Genomic DNA, 19,628 nt, shown 5'->3' on the forward strand with positions numbered 1-19,628 from the left:
ACAATAATAAGATTCTGATTATTATACAATATATATACTTAGCAATCACAAGTGACTAGTCTAATATATCAACTTAAGTTAATCAAAACACTACATATATAAAGTATTTAAGTTATATACTCTTAGATGATTATTAATGCGATTTAACATATAATAACAAGATAATCAAACATTTATTTTTTTTTAAAAATTATGCCAAGAAAAATCTGTAGCCGCTATTCTTTGGGTACAAATACGTAAACCTTTGCAATATCTTGCAAACCACATAGCGACGAGCTCGACCCAGAAAGCAATGCTTTCACTGGCAGGGGTTTCGAACTTGAGATCTTTAATATGAAAGTTTCAAACCCAAATCACTGGTCACCCGAAGGGTAATTACCATTTATTTTAGGTTATAAACTATGCTATTAAATAGAACTATCTGTAATTACTTGTTAGATAATATGATTATATAAATATTTTCTTACATTAACTTAGATGAGAACATATATACTCCATTTTTCATTTATATTTGTTTTGACTAGCCACTTATCGGTTGGTGCAATGATTAGTGATATTATAAGGAGACCTTATAAGAAATGATTATGATAATTGATAAGCGAATAAAGGGAATAAAGCACTTGATAAAGAAGAATTATTTGATGAATAATGTTGTTGGAGCAATTAATAATGCACCATATATAAATATATAATATATTCAGTTACTTGTATTTTACTGCAAAATTATTATGGGATATTCTTAATTCAATAAACTCTCTAAGAATCAAGGATAATTAAAGAGTGAGTTCAAGAATTCAATTGCCAAGGCATCTTTTAATTATTAAAATCAGTCAAAAGTAGGAGACCCCAAAAGTAATAAGGATATAATAGACGATATATTAGAAAATATGAAATTTATCGATAATTTCTAATTAATTCATTGATAATGATCTACTTTTATCTTTAAAGCCCTTATGCACGGTCACCATCGCCTTCCCACCTCTTGGCAATCGACCAGCCAACTAGGTTAAGTAGCGATATTGGGGCTAGGGATGGAGAAAGGTGCAGATAAGGACAGATTCATAATTTAAATTTTATAAATTATAAGCAATTCTAAAATAACAATTGTAAATACTAATAATTGAATTTATAATTCAATATTTACTAATTTTTTATAAATCTCTTAACATATATATAAAAAATCCGAATCAAAATTATTAAATTCAGCTGAACCATATATTACCCTCTACATCTGCCCTTTGATGTTAAGAGGGAGATATGCATGGTAGGGGATTGGTATGGCATTAAATTATCTAGATTATGACAATTGAGTGCGAACTAGCATAAATGTATGATGTATTTTTTTTTTGGTGTACTCTGATAGTTATGGATTCACGTGAACTCAATAATTTTATGTAATAATTATATTTTTTTAAATAAGAATATTCGATAATATACAAGAATATTTAGCTTGAAAACTAGTTGGTTCGGTTATTATTGAATATTAAGTTGATTTGTTATAGAAACTTATAAATTAAAATTTTGAATCCGTCTCGATAATTATTAAACTCACTTTCTTTCTTATTCTGTCTTAGTTTATTGGTTCATTTTCATACCAGATATGATAATAGGTGTGTGGTAAGAGACATGACCTAAAATTGAAGTGGGAATGAGGGTAGTTGGTTAGTAGAGTTCTTGGTTGGGAGGGAATTGTTCAAAAAGATAGATAATTATATCCAAAAAGCATGTGGGAAGCCATGTGAAATGCACTAAATACATAATCATCCATTACTGAAGGTTTAATTTAACAAAGATTCCAGGTGAGAAATGATTAATATTCTGAACAATGGATCTAGAGCTAAATTCCATAAAATAGGGATATTGTTTTAACATAGAATTAAAGTCCATTATGTCTTCTATGAGAAAAAAAAAGAAGAAGCCAAAAGCCAATATGAAAGACAAATTAAATTACCAAAATGGAAAAATTAATGTTAGTTACTGATTTTACATTCACGGTCTGTGGCTTAATAGTCAATGAAGTGAATGAATATCATAAGGACTTGGGTTCAAATTTCACCGAAGGCAAAAAAACTAGATGATTTCTTCCTATTTGTTCTGGACCTTGATGAACAAAGTTATATGGTACCTATGTTGGTAGAAAGTGATGAAGAGGGGACAAGATTCTAAATATAAAGAAGTAAATATATGAAGAAGTCGATCGAAGGTTCAATATCTACTATATATAAATAAAAAATCATTTTAACTATATATAAATAATGTAATTTCTGTTGAAAGAGGTACATCTTAACTCTATCTGCCCTACCTAACCCACCCATGTTGGTAGAAGGTAACAAATAATCCATGGATGTATGCACATTGGTTTATCTTTTTTTTTTTTTTAAAATAAAATAAAAATTGAGGATAGGAGAAGGGGAAATGGGGAGGGGATTACAATGTGGGGAATCGAACCCTCACCAATAAGGTAGGAGTTCAGGTAGCCAACCAAATAAGCTATGTATAAAATTATTTGGAAAAGTTGCGGATATATATCCTTCGTCCAATTAATTTACTAAAATGGCCAAAGTATACATAACATATAACTAATCAATGTTATATGTTATGTATAGCTATGTGTATTATATATGAAATATACATTACTTATACCCTTTATACATATTTTATTATTAGATGATCGAATGATTTAGATCCGTAATTATTCAAATATTTGCATTTCCTTCATATACAAGATGACTAGACCATAGTCTTGAAAGTGCTATATCTAGAGCCCTAGACCTAGCAATATATATACATATATAATATGTAGAAAAACTTATAGACCCCTCATAAACATTGATGGAGGAAACTGTGTTGGCCACTGAGTAATGCTGGTTTCTTACTAGACAAGAATTCACATGTTTTCAATCCTAGACAATAACTACACTGTTTTATGTGTCTATAATGTTTTTTTTTTTTTTTTTCAAAGAGAAAAAAATTATATTAAATACTATAGTAGTAATATGTGATGTCTCTCAACCTGAGGAACCCCACATGTATATAAGTTTGGCAATTCTTTGTCTGTGGACCAAAATGTGATACTTCAATCTAATATAATTTCTGAATTCTGAATGAGGACCTTTTATTTCTTTACTATAGGATAACAAACTTTAGCCATGACTTAGGTTCAATAAAAAAATTAATTAAAGAAGAGGTAATCCAAATATATTGATTAAACAAAGAGGATATATATATATATATATGCATTTATGCTTGAAGGATTCTCCATTTTTTGTTTTGTAGGATACATATTTGAATTTTATCGAGTTAATTTTTCAGATAGTCATTTCACCAATAGAAAATTAAAAAATTAAATCTTACATAGTTATAATTATTAGTTAAGTGATTATAACGAATTTTACTTGATTTGGTATTAACTATCATCTCAAATGCAGTTCTCTCTAACAATAGTGTCGTTATGGTAGATATACAAATTACCTTAATTACAAGAAGGCAAGTTGGGGTGTGGCTAATATTTGGTAATTCACCTTGAAATAATTTTTTATTAAATTTATTTTTTCTGAAGAGACCGATAAAATATTCACATTGAAGTTTTTGATATTATTGTATTTTAACGGCACAAAAAAAATACATGTACTCTCTCTGTCCCAATTTGTTGCGAAATAGTTTGTGTCTGACTAAAATATGAGAAGATTATGCAATGTTCTAAAACTATTCTTTGAATAACAATCTTATAAAAAATGAGTCACATAAATTGAAATAAAATAAATATTAGTTATACATTTATTAAAAACACCATCAAACAAAATATTAAATAATACTAAAAATAATACTATATACTATTATATTTTTATACATCCTACCAAACAATCCTCCTGATTTTCCTTTATGCTAATTAGGAAATTATGGTTATGATTCAATTACTATGTATTTAGCCATTAAACCTCAAAATTATGTTTTTATGTAATTGCAGCATAAAAAAAGTGAATTTTCTACTAAGCCGACTCAAAATATTTGATTTTAAGTGCATTTCCCTCTGAAATATTATTGTGTCAATTGCATGTGGTTATAGATAATATTCATCACAAAAAAAAGGTAGTAAAAGAAGCAATTATTTATATATATTTGATGACTGTACATTGCTTATTTATGGGGTTATAGGTAATTAGAGTCGTCTAATCTAAGTTGTCATTGAAAGTCCAACTAAATTAGACATAATGATGGATTATTGACATTACGTCCATTAATTAGCAACATTATCACCCTTCTTAATCTTGATGAAAGCTTGTTTTGGCAGTCATTTTCATTTAATTATTCTATTATACTTTCTTTTGATAAAGGTATATATGTGCAATTATTTGGACCTTCATTAACAATCACTTATTATCTCCACTACTTCATATTACTTAATTTATTTTAATACAAGATTAATTATAATAATAATTCACGAGTGCATATATATAATTTTTAACTTTGGAATGAGGGATTTCCCCCCTTATTTTATGGTATATATATAGGGACAGCAACATTAATAGAGGGAGCAATTTGATATCTATAATGCTTGTTGACATGACTCCAAACTAGCTAGTAGGGGTGTACAAAACCGAACCGGAAATCAAACCAAACCGCAAACCGAATCAAACCGAAAACAACCCCCGACTAGTGGTTTGGTTTGACTTGGTTTGGTATTGAAAAAAAACCCCGACTATATTTGGGTTGGTTTGGTTTTAACTAAAAAAAACCAACCCGAGACCAAACCAACCCGACATTATATATGTAATTTTAAAATTTTATTTTATACATAAAATATTTACTTTGATATAATTTAAAAATATTTCTTATACTATTTCATAGTTTTTATCTTTTAATATATTATTTCAAGTTTAAAACTTAGAATTTGGAATGGTCTAATAAAGATTATAGTTCATAGATGTTGATAATTATAATAAAACTTAAATCAAAATCAAATTAATACTAATGCAAAAAGAAAATCAATTCAACACTAAGAATGACAATAATATTGAATATTTGTTCTTTAGTTTTACATTGGTTTAGACAATTAAAATACATAATCTAATTTTAATTTTCCTTAAATATTTAGTAATGTAACTAATACTTATTAAACTTATTTTAGCATGATTTAGTACTTTTAAATTATGATCATTTTCATTATGACTTTGCAATATTTATTTTATATGATGATTTCATTATTATTTTTTATTGAATATTTTCGTGTCATCAGTACTCATCTCATATTTTGTGTTATTTTTTTAAGAAACATCTTAGATAATTGTATTTTGGTTGGACTAAAGAAATATTTGGAGCACAAGTTAATTATATGTTTGTATGCAAACTTTACCAAAAAAATCCAAAAATCTAAAAAAATCCGAGGTTTATTAGTTTGGTTTGATTTATAAATTTAAAAATTCGACACAATGATTTGGTATGGTATTTAAAAAACCCGAACCAACCCGAGGTTGAAAAACCCGAAAAAATCCGAATTTTATTAGTTTGGTTTGGTTTATAAATTTAAATTTTTTACACAAATGGTTTGATTTGATATTTTAAAAATCCGAACCAACCCGGTCATGTACACCCCTACTAGCTAGAATATATTTTCCTGATTTTTATTGGTCATTCAAAAGAGGATGAAGTAATAGTTGTCTAAGTAAAAAAATTTCCCACTCGATATTCGATATCCACATCAAAGCCCGACTAAATACAAATTCATGCTAAAATATACATAGTATTAACTATTACTATCAACTGAGTTATTTACCTGTTGATTCAGTATTGATTGGCTATTGAGTTATTTACCTGTTAGATTCAAATATATCTATATATACACACTTTTTTTGTAGTAGTAGAACATATTGAGAAACACTTAAATTTATCTAGACGTTTGAACTATGATATGTTTAATTTGAATTGAACGGTTGAACATATGATAAAATGTTCATATATATAGACACTTCCAACTCAAAAAAATTTACAAAGTTTTTGTGCGTGTTCTCTAAGTGTTCATTATTTTGTAGATAAGTTAACTACTTAAAATATGTCATCTCCTTTAATTATCTAATTTCACTAAGTAATAAATCTCATGCATATTTGGAATTCCAATTGATGTTGATGCGTATAACTAAAGGAAGGAAGAAAATGATTATTTTATGTGATTACGGGCATTTGTGATCACTCGCTTAAACTTTTTCCAAAATATGAACCAGAAGTATCTAGCATGACCCTTTATTATGTGTTCGGATGCTCAATTAAATATACCATATATAATTCGAATGTTTAGATGAAATATACCGACAAATTCAAGAAGTCGTAACATAATTTGCCTTTCTTTTATGAGATAAACGTGTGATTGAATCTTGGTATAGAATTGCTTAGAAGGGCCAATAATTGCCCTCTAGAAGAAACCATTATGGCTAATCAAGTCAAGATGATGGAAAAATGAGCGTTTGAATGAAATAAATCTTGATATAAAATGGTGAAAAGAGGCCACCAAAAACTATACCACAAAAAGAAAAAATAAAAACAGGAAAAAAAAAGTCATAATATAGAAAATCTAGGAGTATCGTACTTTATGATAATATTTTCTCAATATCAATAATGATGCTAAAATCTAATCCATATTACACGTAAGAAAAGGGAAAAAAGTGAAAGAATATGCAAGCAAAGGGGGGAAAATGATTCTTTTTTTTTTAAAATAAAAAAAATCATGAGGAGTTCCATTGGGATGGTGATGTGCACAATTACTTCAACTTGAAATTGTTTTGCTATATTACAATCCAATTACTCAATGATAATTACATCTTTTCTTTCCACCCGATATATGGTATCCGTATTAGAGTCCAACTAAATTCAGATCGCGCATTGTAGAATTCATTTCTGAGAGTGGCGCTCCCAACAAAAATATTTCCATTCCCAAATACATAAATTCAAAACCTCTAATTAAAGGTGGAGGGGATCCTGATCATTCCTACTACAACTCAGGTTGATGATTAATTATGACACTTAATTAGGGTTCTAAACGTAGATCATACTTTTAGGGAGTGTAATCAAATCAAATTAATTAAAAAAAATATGGAAACTAATTGAAATGAGAAGTCCATAATTACAGCCTTAAGTCTAAAGTATGAATTATGAGGGTAGAAAATTTGTTAAATGCCTATATAAAAGCACCACTAAGACGTTTAATAAAAATAAATTATACTATATAGTACTAATTAATATAACTAGCAGGTCAACATTTCTATACAGTATGCTTAAAGACTAAAGTAATAATTTACTATTGGTAATATTTATCCTCATGCACTTAATATTTAGCTCATTGGTTACATTTTCAACGGATTTATCATCAGAATTAATTTGACATTCTTTTTTGCCAAAAATATTTCCGACTAGCCATGAGAATTAGTGATTTTCTTGTAGTGTGTCCATATATCGGTCTGAAAAGAATGATCAAAGTCTAACACCGTCTAATTAATAGAATATTTCCTCTTGTATTTATAACATATATTTGAAATACATATTTACACTAAAAAACCGTATAACTTGTTACACTTAGTCAAATAAGACGATAATTACCTTAGCAACTAACACAAATATTACAATTTGCCTAACTTTGGCATTAGCTTTTTTTTATATTTTTTTTATATGTATCTATATTTTTGTACGAGTAAATTTTGGATCATGTTTTATAATAAGAGCATTATTGATCCCTTGAGTTACACAAAGCATGAAAAAGTGGTTAAAGTATGATTTTGAATTTGTGATGTAGACCTAATATTAATTTAATTTAATCAAATCTCTGAAAATGAAAGTCTTAGTGGAAATGGTCAATACATGCATAAAATAAGGATACCCAAATAATACAAGAAGCGATAGATTCGAACCCCAAAACAATTTAGCGTGGTCCCTTTTCGTCTTTTCAAACAAAGAAAAAAATATGTTAATTGTTTCTAATGTAACGTGTCAAAAGTAAAGAAAAAATCACAATTTATGTAACAGTATTACGAGTTCAAATTCAAAATAGTCACTATTATCTACTTATTAGATTTTCTTCTATTTTTTTTTTAAATTTTATTTTGATTTGAGCTTAATTGGACATTTGAAATAATATAATTATATTATTGCCTACAATAAGTAAGTTATTTAAATATAAAATTCAAACATAATCGTCACCCAAAAAAAACTTACTATAAACTTTTTGGAAATCGATGAATAGTCCTAACCGAAAGTAACCGTCATTCAAGGCAAAGGCAAAGGCAAAAACTACCACCACCTAAAGTAACAATTAATAAATACCATAACATAAAAATAATAAATAAGTGACAAGCTAATAAAACAAAAGAATATGACACCATATAGTATATTTCTTCGGTCCCATTTTATATGAGTTAATTTAATTTGACACGAAATTTAAAAGATAAAAAATATCTTTTGAAACTTGTGGTTTAATAAGTGATAGATATTTGTATGAATATAAATCATTTTACTAAATGTAAAATAGACATTTTGAAATTAAATTGTTACTAAGTATAGAAATATGTCATTCATTTTTTTTGGGACTGGGGTAGGAGTAGTAAAACTCCGTTTATTCACCGATTGTGAATTTGTGATACTATACAAAAATGATCTTTAACGACAATAACTTAATTGTCACTAGATATGTTTCTTAGAGGCAATTAACACTTTTTACAAATGTCGCTAAAATTTATAACGACATTGATTTCTATGACACAATTAATTAATACCAGTAAAAAAAATTTAACACTCTTAGTTAATGTGTATATTTATTACTGCTAAAAAATATTTTTGTTGTATTCCTCTATCTTTATACATAGGTTTTGTTCAACCTATTGGAATGAAAAAAATAATTCTATTAGGAGTGTCACCTCTAGAAATGAACCTTGTAACGCATAATTAATTCAAATTTAATCAGACTCCAACACGACCGAGCGGAAAAAGAAAATCACAAGGAAAGTGGACCCTCTCCTAGACCAAGTTGTCTAATTTTCCATTTGCCAATGGTCCCTCATAACATGGAGCAATTTATGCCACTTTTCCCCACTATAAATTTCTCACTTCCTCCCTTCCCAATTTCCCACTCTTTTTTCCTCTCTTTTCCCCTCAAAATACCAATAAAAAAACAAAACCAAAAGGGAAAATTCTTGCCTCAAAAAAAAAAAAAAAAACACTTAACTTTTTTTTGTGTGATTTTTTTCAATGGACATAGAGTTAGCAAAGTGTGAATGTTGTGGACTAAAAGAAGATTGTACACAAGACTACATTAGTCAAGTTAAAGAAAATTTTGATGGAAAATGGCTATGTGGACTTTGTTCAGAAGCAGTTAGAGATGAAGTTAACAGAGGAAAACAACAATTTCTTTGTATGGAAGATGCTGTTAAAGCACATATGTCATTTTGTAGAAAATATAAATCAAATCCAGCAATTAAAGTAGCTGATGGAATGAGACAAATGTTAAGAAGAAGGTCTGATTTAACATCATCATCATCATCATCTTCAAATTCATCTAATTCCAAGAAGTATTCAAGATCAACAAGTTCTATCTCCTATTATTAATTACGTTTGTTTCAGTCTCAAACAAGTTGGAATCGACTATATGAATCACCTGAGAAAAAAAGGGTAACTTCAACTTTTGGTGGAAAATAAAAAGGTCTAACAACAAGTTTTTTTTTTTTTTTTTTTTCTCATGGAGAAATCTTTTCTTGATTTCCAATTTTCCATCTTGTCTTGTATAGAGGATGTTTGTTTTTTTCAATCTACTAGTGGAGATAAAAAATTTTTTTGGTTATATGGTTATGTTCTACTTATTACTTTTCCTCAACCATCACTATGAGGTTTTCAACAACAATAATAATTACGTCTCATATACGAAAAAATTAAAATCGACTATATTAATCTTGACTTTTTATTTAAACTCATTTTATATCATTAGAATTGATATCCAATGGAAAGAAAAGATATGTTTTTTTCTCCATTTTCTTCCTACAATAATGGAGTTTTTTTTAATCAAGCTTGACAAAATTTTCTCCCTCTTTTCGACTAAAGTAGGAAAGAAAGTTGATTTTATTTTCTTCATTGAGTTGAATAAACAATGAACTTTTTCTTGTATTAGGACTTATCTCAAACTCTTTTTACCTTTATTTTTTTTTTGGTGCATTAAAAAATATTTAATAGAATATTATATCAAATTCGTTTATAAGCTACATTAATAAAATCTGTCATGAGAAAAAACTTCATATCCTTGATCGACTAGTCCTATATTAGATAATAATGATCATTCTGAAAGGTCAAAAAAATTATAAATTTCATCTTTAAAGCCAAGCTTATTTTTTGAACTCCTAATTTTTTTAAATTTATTTTTTACCTTTTTCTTTTTTAATTAATTGATTTTTGAAAAGCACTCAAACAACTAGGAAGATCCCAATGCAGATATGTTCATAATTTTAATATTTCAGGTCAACTTCCCACTAAACATAAAGATTATTATAGGAATCATATCATATGCTTCAATAACTTTATGTTTAAGATGCATTCATTAAAAAAGTTCAAAACCTTTTTGACACAAATATTTCTGTTTCATAATTAGAGAAGTTTAAATTATTTTGATTGAACACTTAATTGTCTGATCCAGCAGATTATATTAAGCTAAACATAGTTGACCTATTATTAATTCAAGTTTTTAATTTATATTAAGGATGATTCATCACAATGCCCTGTGCATGTAAATAAAGTAGAATTAGTTCACCAACTATTTTAACAATTAAAGGAAATGGTTTATACAACTCAACTAACACATGACTTGATTTCATTAACATTTTTTAACACTTATTTTATTATCGGGGATCGTTGAAATTAAAGAGAATAGTGAGAATTGAACACATAATTTACCTATTGTGCGAAATATTTTCACAGATACAATTGAACTCACTACTAAAAATATGTGATTTTTTTACGGATATTCCTATCGAGTCGTCATGTTTTCTATAATCCATTATTCGAGGGATTCAATCGAAAATTCACGTTATATTAATAGTGAAGGTAAGATCATTTGGGGGTCAATTAATACATGATTTGATTTTTGATGATTTAGGAAAATATAATTAAGTTGATAGCTTATATGATTTTTTTTGTTTTTAATAATGGCATGCACATTTTAAATTGCCCCATGATCATGGAGCTAGTTCCTATGGTGAAAGTATTGAAAGCAAAAATATGACAAAAAGAGAAAAAAAAAAATCAGCCATTTTTTAAATCTATTTCAATAGGTTTATGAGGTGTCAAAATAATACACCTTAGAGTGTAGACTATTGGCATCTTAAATTCCAAGTAATCTCACTCCAGTCAAGCCAAGATTAATGGAATTGGATAATTTCCATTCTACTTAATATTTTGTACATATATTCTGGCAGAGCCATAATTTAGTTAGGGGTGTCAATCAACATAGTTCTTCTTATCGAGGATATGATCTTAGATAGAAAAGTGTTGAGGATACAAATTAGGGTAAAATGATAGTAGGTAGCATTGGGTTGTCTTGTATCAGTCCTTACTAGTATATAGTTATAGTATTACTCATGTAATTTCTTATCCTTTGATTTCTGTTATGTTATTATTTGTTGTTTCTTTTACTTTGACTATCATATTATTTTGTTGTAGTTACTGTCTTGTTACTATGTGTTATTTGTTGTATATTTGGTTACTTCTTTTTCTGGGTTGCTTCAGACTATTTTTCTCCTTGAGCCGATGGTCTATTGAAAATAGTATCTCTACCTCTGAGGTATAGGTAAAAATAATGTATATTCTACCTTCTCTAAATTTTACTTTGTGAGATTAAACTCGATATATATGTTATTGTTGTTGTTGTCGTTGTCATTCAACGTCGCTTTGTAAATTATTAATAATATTTTTTTTTGTGAAAATCAATATATTTAGATAGAATGTGCCAACAATGCTTTAAAACAATATATAAATTTAAAACAGTAACCAAAACCTGAAATTACCCTACTAAACCTAAACTCACTTATAAACGACCGGACCGATTCTTTAGGTATTGTTTAAAAGGTTTAGACTAAAGTCATTGCGCTCCTATATCACCTGTTGACAAAGTAGGCTGATGAAAAATCCTCCAATTATGACCTACCACAATGGTGTGGGTCATCATAGGTTGTTATGAATGTTATTCCATCCATGACTAACTCGAAATAGGTTGATCGTGTTTCAGAAAAATCTTGTGTACGTCGTTGTATAAACCATATATAGAGCATGATGGTACACTACATATGGAGCATAAAATCACCACAAAATTTGCAAAATTTAAATTAAGATTGGACATCCATTATTGTTGTGATGATACAGTAATTGGGTGTTCATTCGATTCAACACCCGATCGATCAAATCTATCCTTCATTTCGATCGAGAGGCCTCTAATAACCAAGTCCAAGTTTAAAGGGTATATTGTTGTGCCATGAATCTTAAAAAACAATCTCATCTTATGGTCATGCTCTTCTTCAAATTAGAAAACAAAAAAATATATATAAAAAAAACTTCACTCTGAAAAATTAATAGACAAGCAGAATCTATGACAACTTAATATTTAGATTTAGTGGCCCCTAATAATAAGCTCTTTTTTGTGGAGGACTTGATGTATGGTCCCAATTGTTAATTTTTTTGTTCCTCAAGTACAAAGCAAGATAAATTGATATACCTAAATGTTAAAAGTCAAATAAAAAAATGAAGCATGGGGACTGAACATATCTTTTGAAAATTTATCATATGATATCATTTGTGTTTAATAATATTATAGGCTTTCACTTCAACACGTCTTATCAATCGCCTAGACGTTCATTATAGTCCATCTCCCATTAATAAGTGTGTACCCTCAAGACATCGACCATACGCTAATGCATAGATTTTCTCACACGAAAATCTACAATAAATTTCATTATTGATTAGTATTGACACAATGTATAGAAAAATAAGTACAACGTGATAAATCATAGTGAAGAGTGGTTAACAATTAATTTTGAACTTATAACTAGTCTATCAATTGAGATGTTTTTGTATTGTCCACTAATTAAAATTGGAGAAATTCTTGATTAGGTATATATATGCTAGGATTTGATGTAACCAAGTCATTTGGGTTCCTAAATATAGGAAAGGCAAAATGTAGGTGGGGGCCTAATATGCCAAATGGTAGTTGTTTGGTATGTTGTTAATTATATGCTTTAATTAGATGCAAAGATTGATTGATTATCTTTTAATAGGTTAAATCATTGTCTCAAACAAAGAATATTGTTTATAAATTATTACAATTTGGTTAAAGTCATAAACCAAAAGGGAGTTATGTAATCCAAGTTTTGGATATCTAGAAACCAATTAGACAAACATCTCAAACTATATATTTATTACTTTTACATATTAACAAGGCGGTCACAACTCACAGATTTGAACGATAGAAACAAACTCACAAATTTGAACGATAGAAACAATCTTTTACAGTAATGCAGAATAAGATTGCGCATAATAAACCCTTATGGCCTGATTCTTTTCTGACCACTGTGCATAGGGGAGCTTAGTGCACTCCTATTGGCATGAGAATACTCCTATTTATTTATGACGCATCATTCCCATAAGATATGGTAGATATGTAGGAGTTAGTCATAAGAAAACACATGCATTTTTTTATTTGTAAATAACTAATAATAGTTGAGACAAGAATTTCCATGAAATGCCAGTCGAATTGCAGTCTTTTGATCACCAAAATTAAAGGGGTCGGAGTTTATTTTAACTGTCACTTTAGCTCAAAAATACTATCCCAAAATGTTACTTTAGATTTCAAGATTAAAATTAACAATCATTTTATAATGTGTGAAAAAAGCTTAAGTGATAGTTAAAAAGGGACGGAGAGTACTATTTATTTAGATGCAAGATTCTAAATCCACCAAAATAGCCTTCCTCTTTTGTTTTTCTTCCAATTATTCATGGCCACCCAATCACAAAAATAGAATATAAATATTTAATGAAAGAAATAAAAAAAATAAAAAGAATAAAGAATGATATACATTGGAGACCATTTTGTTTTTTAGTTTCATCCACATTGGACTCTATTCACCATCTAGATTAAAGACCAATGGTGCATGGATGGTAGAAAGTTACTGAATATATATCCAATATTCACAAGTCACAACATTTTTAGATGCATCTTGTGGGAAAATTGGAGGTAGCTCAGCAATCATGTTATTTTATTTAAATAGGTTTGGAAAAAAATGGATCTTATGTCTAATTCAATTTCAAAATCAGCTCATAAAAGATTGTGCAAGATTATACCATGAGTCCATATTTCCATTCAACAAAAGATATGAGACTCAACAACCCCCATACGCTCAAGACTGGACATTTAGAGTGTGAACAATATGCGATGGGGGATGGACATCATATATGACTCCGATATCATAAAAAAAAAAAATGAACTTTGCGCTTATATAAAGCCACTTGAAATTCTTAGACAGAAGTTAGAGGCCATAGGAGCCTTGAAACAAAAATCTTAAGTGAAAAGTTTTATTATAAGAAAATTTTGATATAATTGTGTTTTGATATAATTGTTATGACATGATTTGGAATGATCATATCTCTCAATATATAAGGAGTTAGAGAACCTATTACATATCAAACCTAACTCCAAAGTCTAATTTTCAATGTACTTAACTATTTGTCAATTCGACATCAAAGTAAAGAGTTAGGACCATTTTACCACAAATTATCCTAACAAATTGGTCATGGATCCAAGTCAAGTTTGACCAGCTTTAAAAAGAACTGTTGGACTTCAATAAGGATAATTTTCATATTTTCTCAAAGCAAAGACATCTAGCCGTCATTGAAGCCCATAAACAAAGTGGGACTCCCATCAAGCAAGGGCGGATATTTTTTATATATGGTTAATTATTACTAAGTATTATTTTTTAATTATTTTTATGGACAAGATAATATGTTGCTAATTAAGTGAAATGGGAGGAGCCGGATCCAAAAATCTTAAATCTTTTACAATCAATGTATATAATTTTTAAATCTTTACCAAATAAATGACATGATATGTAAGGGGTAAATGTGTCATTACCACACCCCCAAATATTCTACATTGGATATGACCGTTGTATTCAAATTTCAAACCCCATTTATCTTCTTCCCTTAAACAACAAAGAAACCCCAGATTTTGGGTATTTTCATAGATCAAAATACCATGAAATCAACACAAGTTTCAACTCCAAACTCCTCCGTGAAATCATCGACCACCACCGTCATGGATTCCGAGACGAAAGACAGCTACTATTTCCCGGGATGTCGAAAAGATACCAATTGCAGTTGCGAAATCTGCATAGCCAGTTTCAATGCAACTCTCGATCTGATGACTAACAGCATGCACAAGAGTTCAATCACAAAACTTTCAGCGGCTAGAGCTCTTCAATTTCCAAGAAGCCCCATTTCTTACACCCCATCGAGGACTTTTTCGACCCCCAAATCGAGCAGCAACAGTTCTGCTTCTTCGTCCATGTCCCCTCCGCTCAATTCCACTGCTAGAGGGAGCTTTCACAAGAAGGTGAAGAAGAGGAAGAGGGAATTCGGATTTGGGGTTTTGTTGATGCGGATGATTTTTGGATTGGGTGTTGTTTTAGGGTTGGAATTTGGGTTTTCTTCGGTGGTTTCTGCGTTCTTGCAGCCTCAATTGTCGCTGGAAATTGTTAAGAATTTGAGTGAAAAATCATGGGGTTTGAAGGATTTTGATGAAAGATTGATGTTCTTTAAGAAGGAGCTTGAAGGTCTGATTGATGATGAAGAAATATCGAGTTGCAGCCCTCTTAATTCTACTTGGAAAATCAACCAGGTATAGATTTCATAAATGCTATGCATATTTTTGCTACATGTCTGGGGATACCAATATTAAGTAGATTTTTCGACTAATTTATAGGATGGTTTGCTTCTGAATTCGCGATGTACATTGTACAAATCCAATTCAGAAGAGTTGAGTATATGGGGATGGCCTTTACAAACAGCTGGTTTGCTCACAGCTGGATTTTCTGCTCGTTCGTATGCCATATTATCAGGAAGACTCACTGAGGTAACATAATTTCGACTGTGTTCTGTTTCTGTCCTATCTTTTCTTTCGAGTTTACTTCATCAAGTTAAGTTTTTGTTGCTGTTTTCATCTTCATTTTGAACAGTGGTCCAATGGTGAGATTGGTTACTTGATTAGAAAGTCGAATAGTTCATGGACTCAACAAAAATGGAGTGCTTCTGCTGTGCAAATGGACCCGAATACATGGATGTTAGAGTACAGTCAAAGTCCTTTAACTGAAAATGGAAAATTGGTTTCAGCTGTGTTGGAGTTTTTAAAGTTCAGGCTGGGAAGAGAAGTTCAAAAGTTGAAACAACAGTTCTGGCTGTCGTCTTCTTTCACGAGCCAGAAGAGTGATTTCACAATAGAGAGGCTCCAGATTCCAACCTAAATAGAACTTATAAGATAAAGCCTTCTCATCCCTCATGAGAGCTCGCGGTTTAAGCTCTATATGTTTGTTCTTCTGTGAACGTTGAGAATTCAATATTAGCATCTTTTGGTACTACGTTGTTCTACGTTTCAACTGTAAATACTATATCCCCTGTAGTCAGAAATGTTCTGCCTGCACTTATTCGATGAAATTGAATGCTAAAGAGAAACGAGGACATATGATACAATGTAACATACGGTTGATTCTATTTCACGAATTGCTGTCACCAGTAGTCTTTACAAGAACAAGAGCCGCCTCTGTAATGGTGAAATCTAGTTCTATCTCTTACAACAATTTCTCTCTCAAACACTTTAGATGCCAACTTCATAAAGTTATGGCAATCCTCACAGATCCTTAAGTTCTTAATTATATGGATTGGTGATCCCCTATTACTACTTTTCAGTAATCCGTAACAAAGAGCCAGCTTCTCACTGTGCAAAAGAACCACATCCTTCTTCTCGTCCTCATCTACATCAATTAAAACAACACTGGTGTTTGGGGCATAACCGACCTGCATCAACTTGCAAACCACTTCATCTAGCTTTGCGTAGATGTCATCAGCATGTTTATGACTCTTATCAGCTGTTAAAAATTCGTGTATCTCATGGTCCATTTCAATCTTACTGTGTCCCCGTTCCTTCAGTATGCCTTTGTGTTTCATAAGTTGTCTCACCTCCCCAACATTTTCCCATCTTTTTCCTTTTGCATAAAAGTTTGATAAGAAGACATAAGCCCCATCATGTTCAGGATCTAACTCAAGGAGCCTTTTAGCTGCAAATTCTCCTAGTTCAAACTCACCATGGATCCGACAAGCAGCCATTAGTGAACCCCAAATGACAACATTTGGTGCCATAGGCATAGTCTCTACCAGCTCTAGGGCTTCTCTGAGACGATTTGCTCGGCCATAAAGGTCCACCATGCAACCATAGTGTTCAAGTTTAGGTGTGATATTGTACTCATTCATCATTGATGAGAAGATATGTTGTCCCTCATCAACTAGTCCAGCATGGCTACAAGCATATAGAACAGCCACAAATGTAATCCAATTGGGCTCTTTCATTTGACGAAAAAGCATCAAGGCCTGATCAGCCTCTCCATGAATGGCATACGCGCTAATCATACTAGTCCACGAAATAACATTTTTCCTTCGCATTCGACCAAAAACTCCTCTTGCTCCGTCTAGATACCCACATTTGGCATACATATCAATTAGGGCATTATTTACAGGCAAAGCTTCTCGAAATCTATACTTATCAACAATCAGATGGATTCTTTTTGCTTGATCCAATGCGCCGAGATTAGCACAAGCTGAGATAACACTTAACATAGTTACTTGGTCAGGCTTCACTCCAGATGCCTGCATTTCGTCAAGTAACTTCAGACCTTCTTGTGGTTGGTCACTCTCTGCATAGCCAGATATCATTGCACTCCAACAAACCAAGTCCTTATTTGTTATTTGATCAAAAATAGAGCGTGCAGCTTCAATTTGCCCAGCCTTTGAATACCCTGAAATCATGGCAGTTGATACCACCAAATTCTTTTGTGACAGTTTGTCATACAAATTCTGAGCGAAATCCATGCAGCCACAACCTGAATACATGCTGATAAGAGAACTTTGCAGACGAGAATCAGCAATGATATTATTCTCTGATATTAACTCATGAATCACTTTCCCAATAGCTAAGTTTCCAGTTTGACCACAAGCAGACAGAATGGTTGTGAAAACTCTCGAGTCGGGTTCCACATTAGAGCTCCTCATCTCTTCCAACAGCACCAATACATCATCAAAAAGGCCATTCTGACAGTAACTGTGAAACGCATAGCAAAAAGGTCAGCAAGCTATATAAATAAGAAACTTAATAGACATCTTTGAAAATTCATCAACTAAAAATGATTCAACAACAGCAACAAAATTCTTCAACTTTTGTAGTAATTGAATGGATAACAGCATACCCATCAATCATTATATCCCAAGCGACAATATCTCTTTCAGACATTTTATCAAACACCAACCGCGCATCTTGAATATGCCCACAATTAGCATACATCCCAAGCAGAGCAGTCTGAATAAACGGGTCAGAATCAAACCCAAGCTTACAACCCAATCCATGAATCTCCATCCCTTCACACAATGCAAAAGCCCTCGACGCAGCTTTCAGCAATGGCGGGAAGCTAAACCTGTCAACTTCCAACCCATTTCTTCTACCATTCTCCAAAAACAATAACGCATTATGGGGTTCCTTAGAACGTGAAAGTTCACGAAATAGCTTGTTGATGAGATGGGTTCGTGGGTTTTGCAAAGTGGAGAAGATGGAAAGCGAATAGTGAAGGCTTGAAGGTAAAGGAATTGAAGAAAGAATGAGGTTGAAAAGGAGGGAATCGGAATCAGAATCGGACAAGTTTTGACGGAGGATTTGGGTGTGGACTTGTTTGAGCTGAGGGAGAGAAGTGGCTTTGGAGATGGAGGTAGATAGGTGCAGATGGGTGGTTTTGGGGTGGGTGGTGGGTGGGGTGGTGAAGGGGGTGATGGGGTGGGTCATTATAGCCATGGCATGTGGTGGGGAAGAAGAGCAAAGGAGCTTGGGAAGCTCTACAATGGAAACTTTGGAGTGTTTGATATACTGATATTCATTGGAGGGAATGTGGGCTCTGCATTTTGGAAAAAATATTCTTGTGAATTTTAAAAATGATTTTCTTGAGGGGAATGTCTAACCTCTATGTTTTGCATAAGTAGAAGTAATGTATGCGTATATTCATACTTTTCTAGATTTCAATTGTGACGGAATATAATGAGTATATATATATATATATATGTTGGATGTGTCAAATGTATCGATGATGACACAAAATATAATTTTTATAGTGTTAAATATCTTTTCAATTCAAGAAATGCTAAAACTGTTTATAGTTGGAAGGAGAACTTAGGATAAAGAAAAACTCGAAAGTACTATATTTGAGTCCCAAAACTAAAAGACGTGACTTTAGAAATAGATTTAGAAAACAATAATCTCCTATATATAGTTTTTTTCGACCGTGGTCATTTTGTCCATGATCCATTGGATA

The 19,628-nt window shown here is 30.9% G+C and overlaps 3 protein-coding genes across 3 annotated transcripts; 2 read left to right on the forward strand and 1 right to left on the reverse strand.

Moving 5' to 3' along the window:
* The first annotated feature begins 9,159 nt into the window (after positions 1 to 9,159).
* Positions 9,160 to 9,817, forward strand: LOC102602782 (uncharacterized). Its single transcript, XM_006360716.2, has one exon. The coding sequence runs from the start codon at positions 9,229 to 9,231 to the stop codon at positions 9,583 to 9,585; it is 357 nt and encodes a 118-aa protein (XP_006360778.1). The 5' UTR covers positions 9,160 to 9,228; the 3' UTR covers positions 9,586 to 9,817.
* Positions 9,818 to 15,198: 5,381 nt separating this feature from the next.
* On the forward strand, positions 15,199 to 16,739 carry LOC102603117 (uncharacterized). The gene is made up of 3 exons (XM_006360717.2): positions 15,199 to 15,904; positions 15,989 to 16,138; positions 16,242 to 16,739. Exons 1-3 carry the CDS (start codon positions 15,263 to 15,265, stop codon positions 16,524 to 16,526), a joined length of 1,077 nt encoding a protein of 358 aa, XP_006360779.1. The 5' UTR covers positions 15,199 to 15,262; the 3' UTR covers positions 16,527 to 16,739.
* Positions 16,740 to 16,747: 8 nt separating this feature from the next.
* Positions 16,748 to 19,311, reverse strand: LOC102586763 (pentatricopeptide repeat-containing protein At4g14820). Its single transcript, XM_006360752.2, has 2 exons — positions 18,519 to 19,311; positions 16,748 to 18,373 (listed from the first exon to the last, which is right to left on the reverse strand). The coding sequence occupies exons 1-2, from the start codon at positions 19,112 to 19,114 to the stop codon at positions 16,789 to 16,791; spliced, it is 2,181 nt and encodes a 726-aa protein (XP_006360814.2). The 5' UTR covers positions 19,115 to 19,311; the 3' UTR covers positions 16,748 to 16,788.
* Between the last annotated feature and the right edge of the window lie 317 nt (positions 19,312 to 19,628).

The sequence above is a fragment of the Solanum tuberosum genome, unplaced genomic scaffold, assembly GCF_000226075.1.
Source record: "Solanum tuberosum cultivar DM 1-3 516 R44 unplaced genomic scaffold, SolTub_3.0 scf00334, whole genome shotgun sequence".
NCBI lineage: Eukaryota > Viridiplantae > Streptophyta > Magnoliopsida > Solanales > Solanaceae > Solanum > Solanum tuberosum.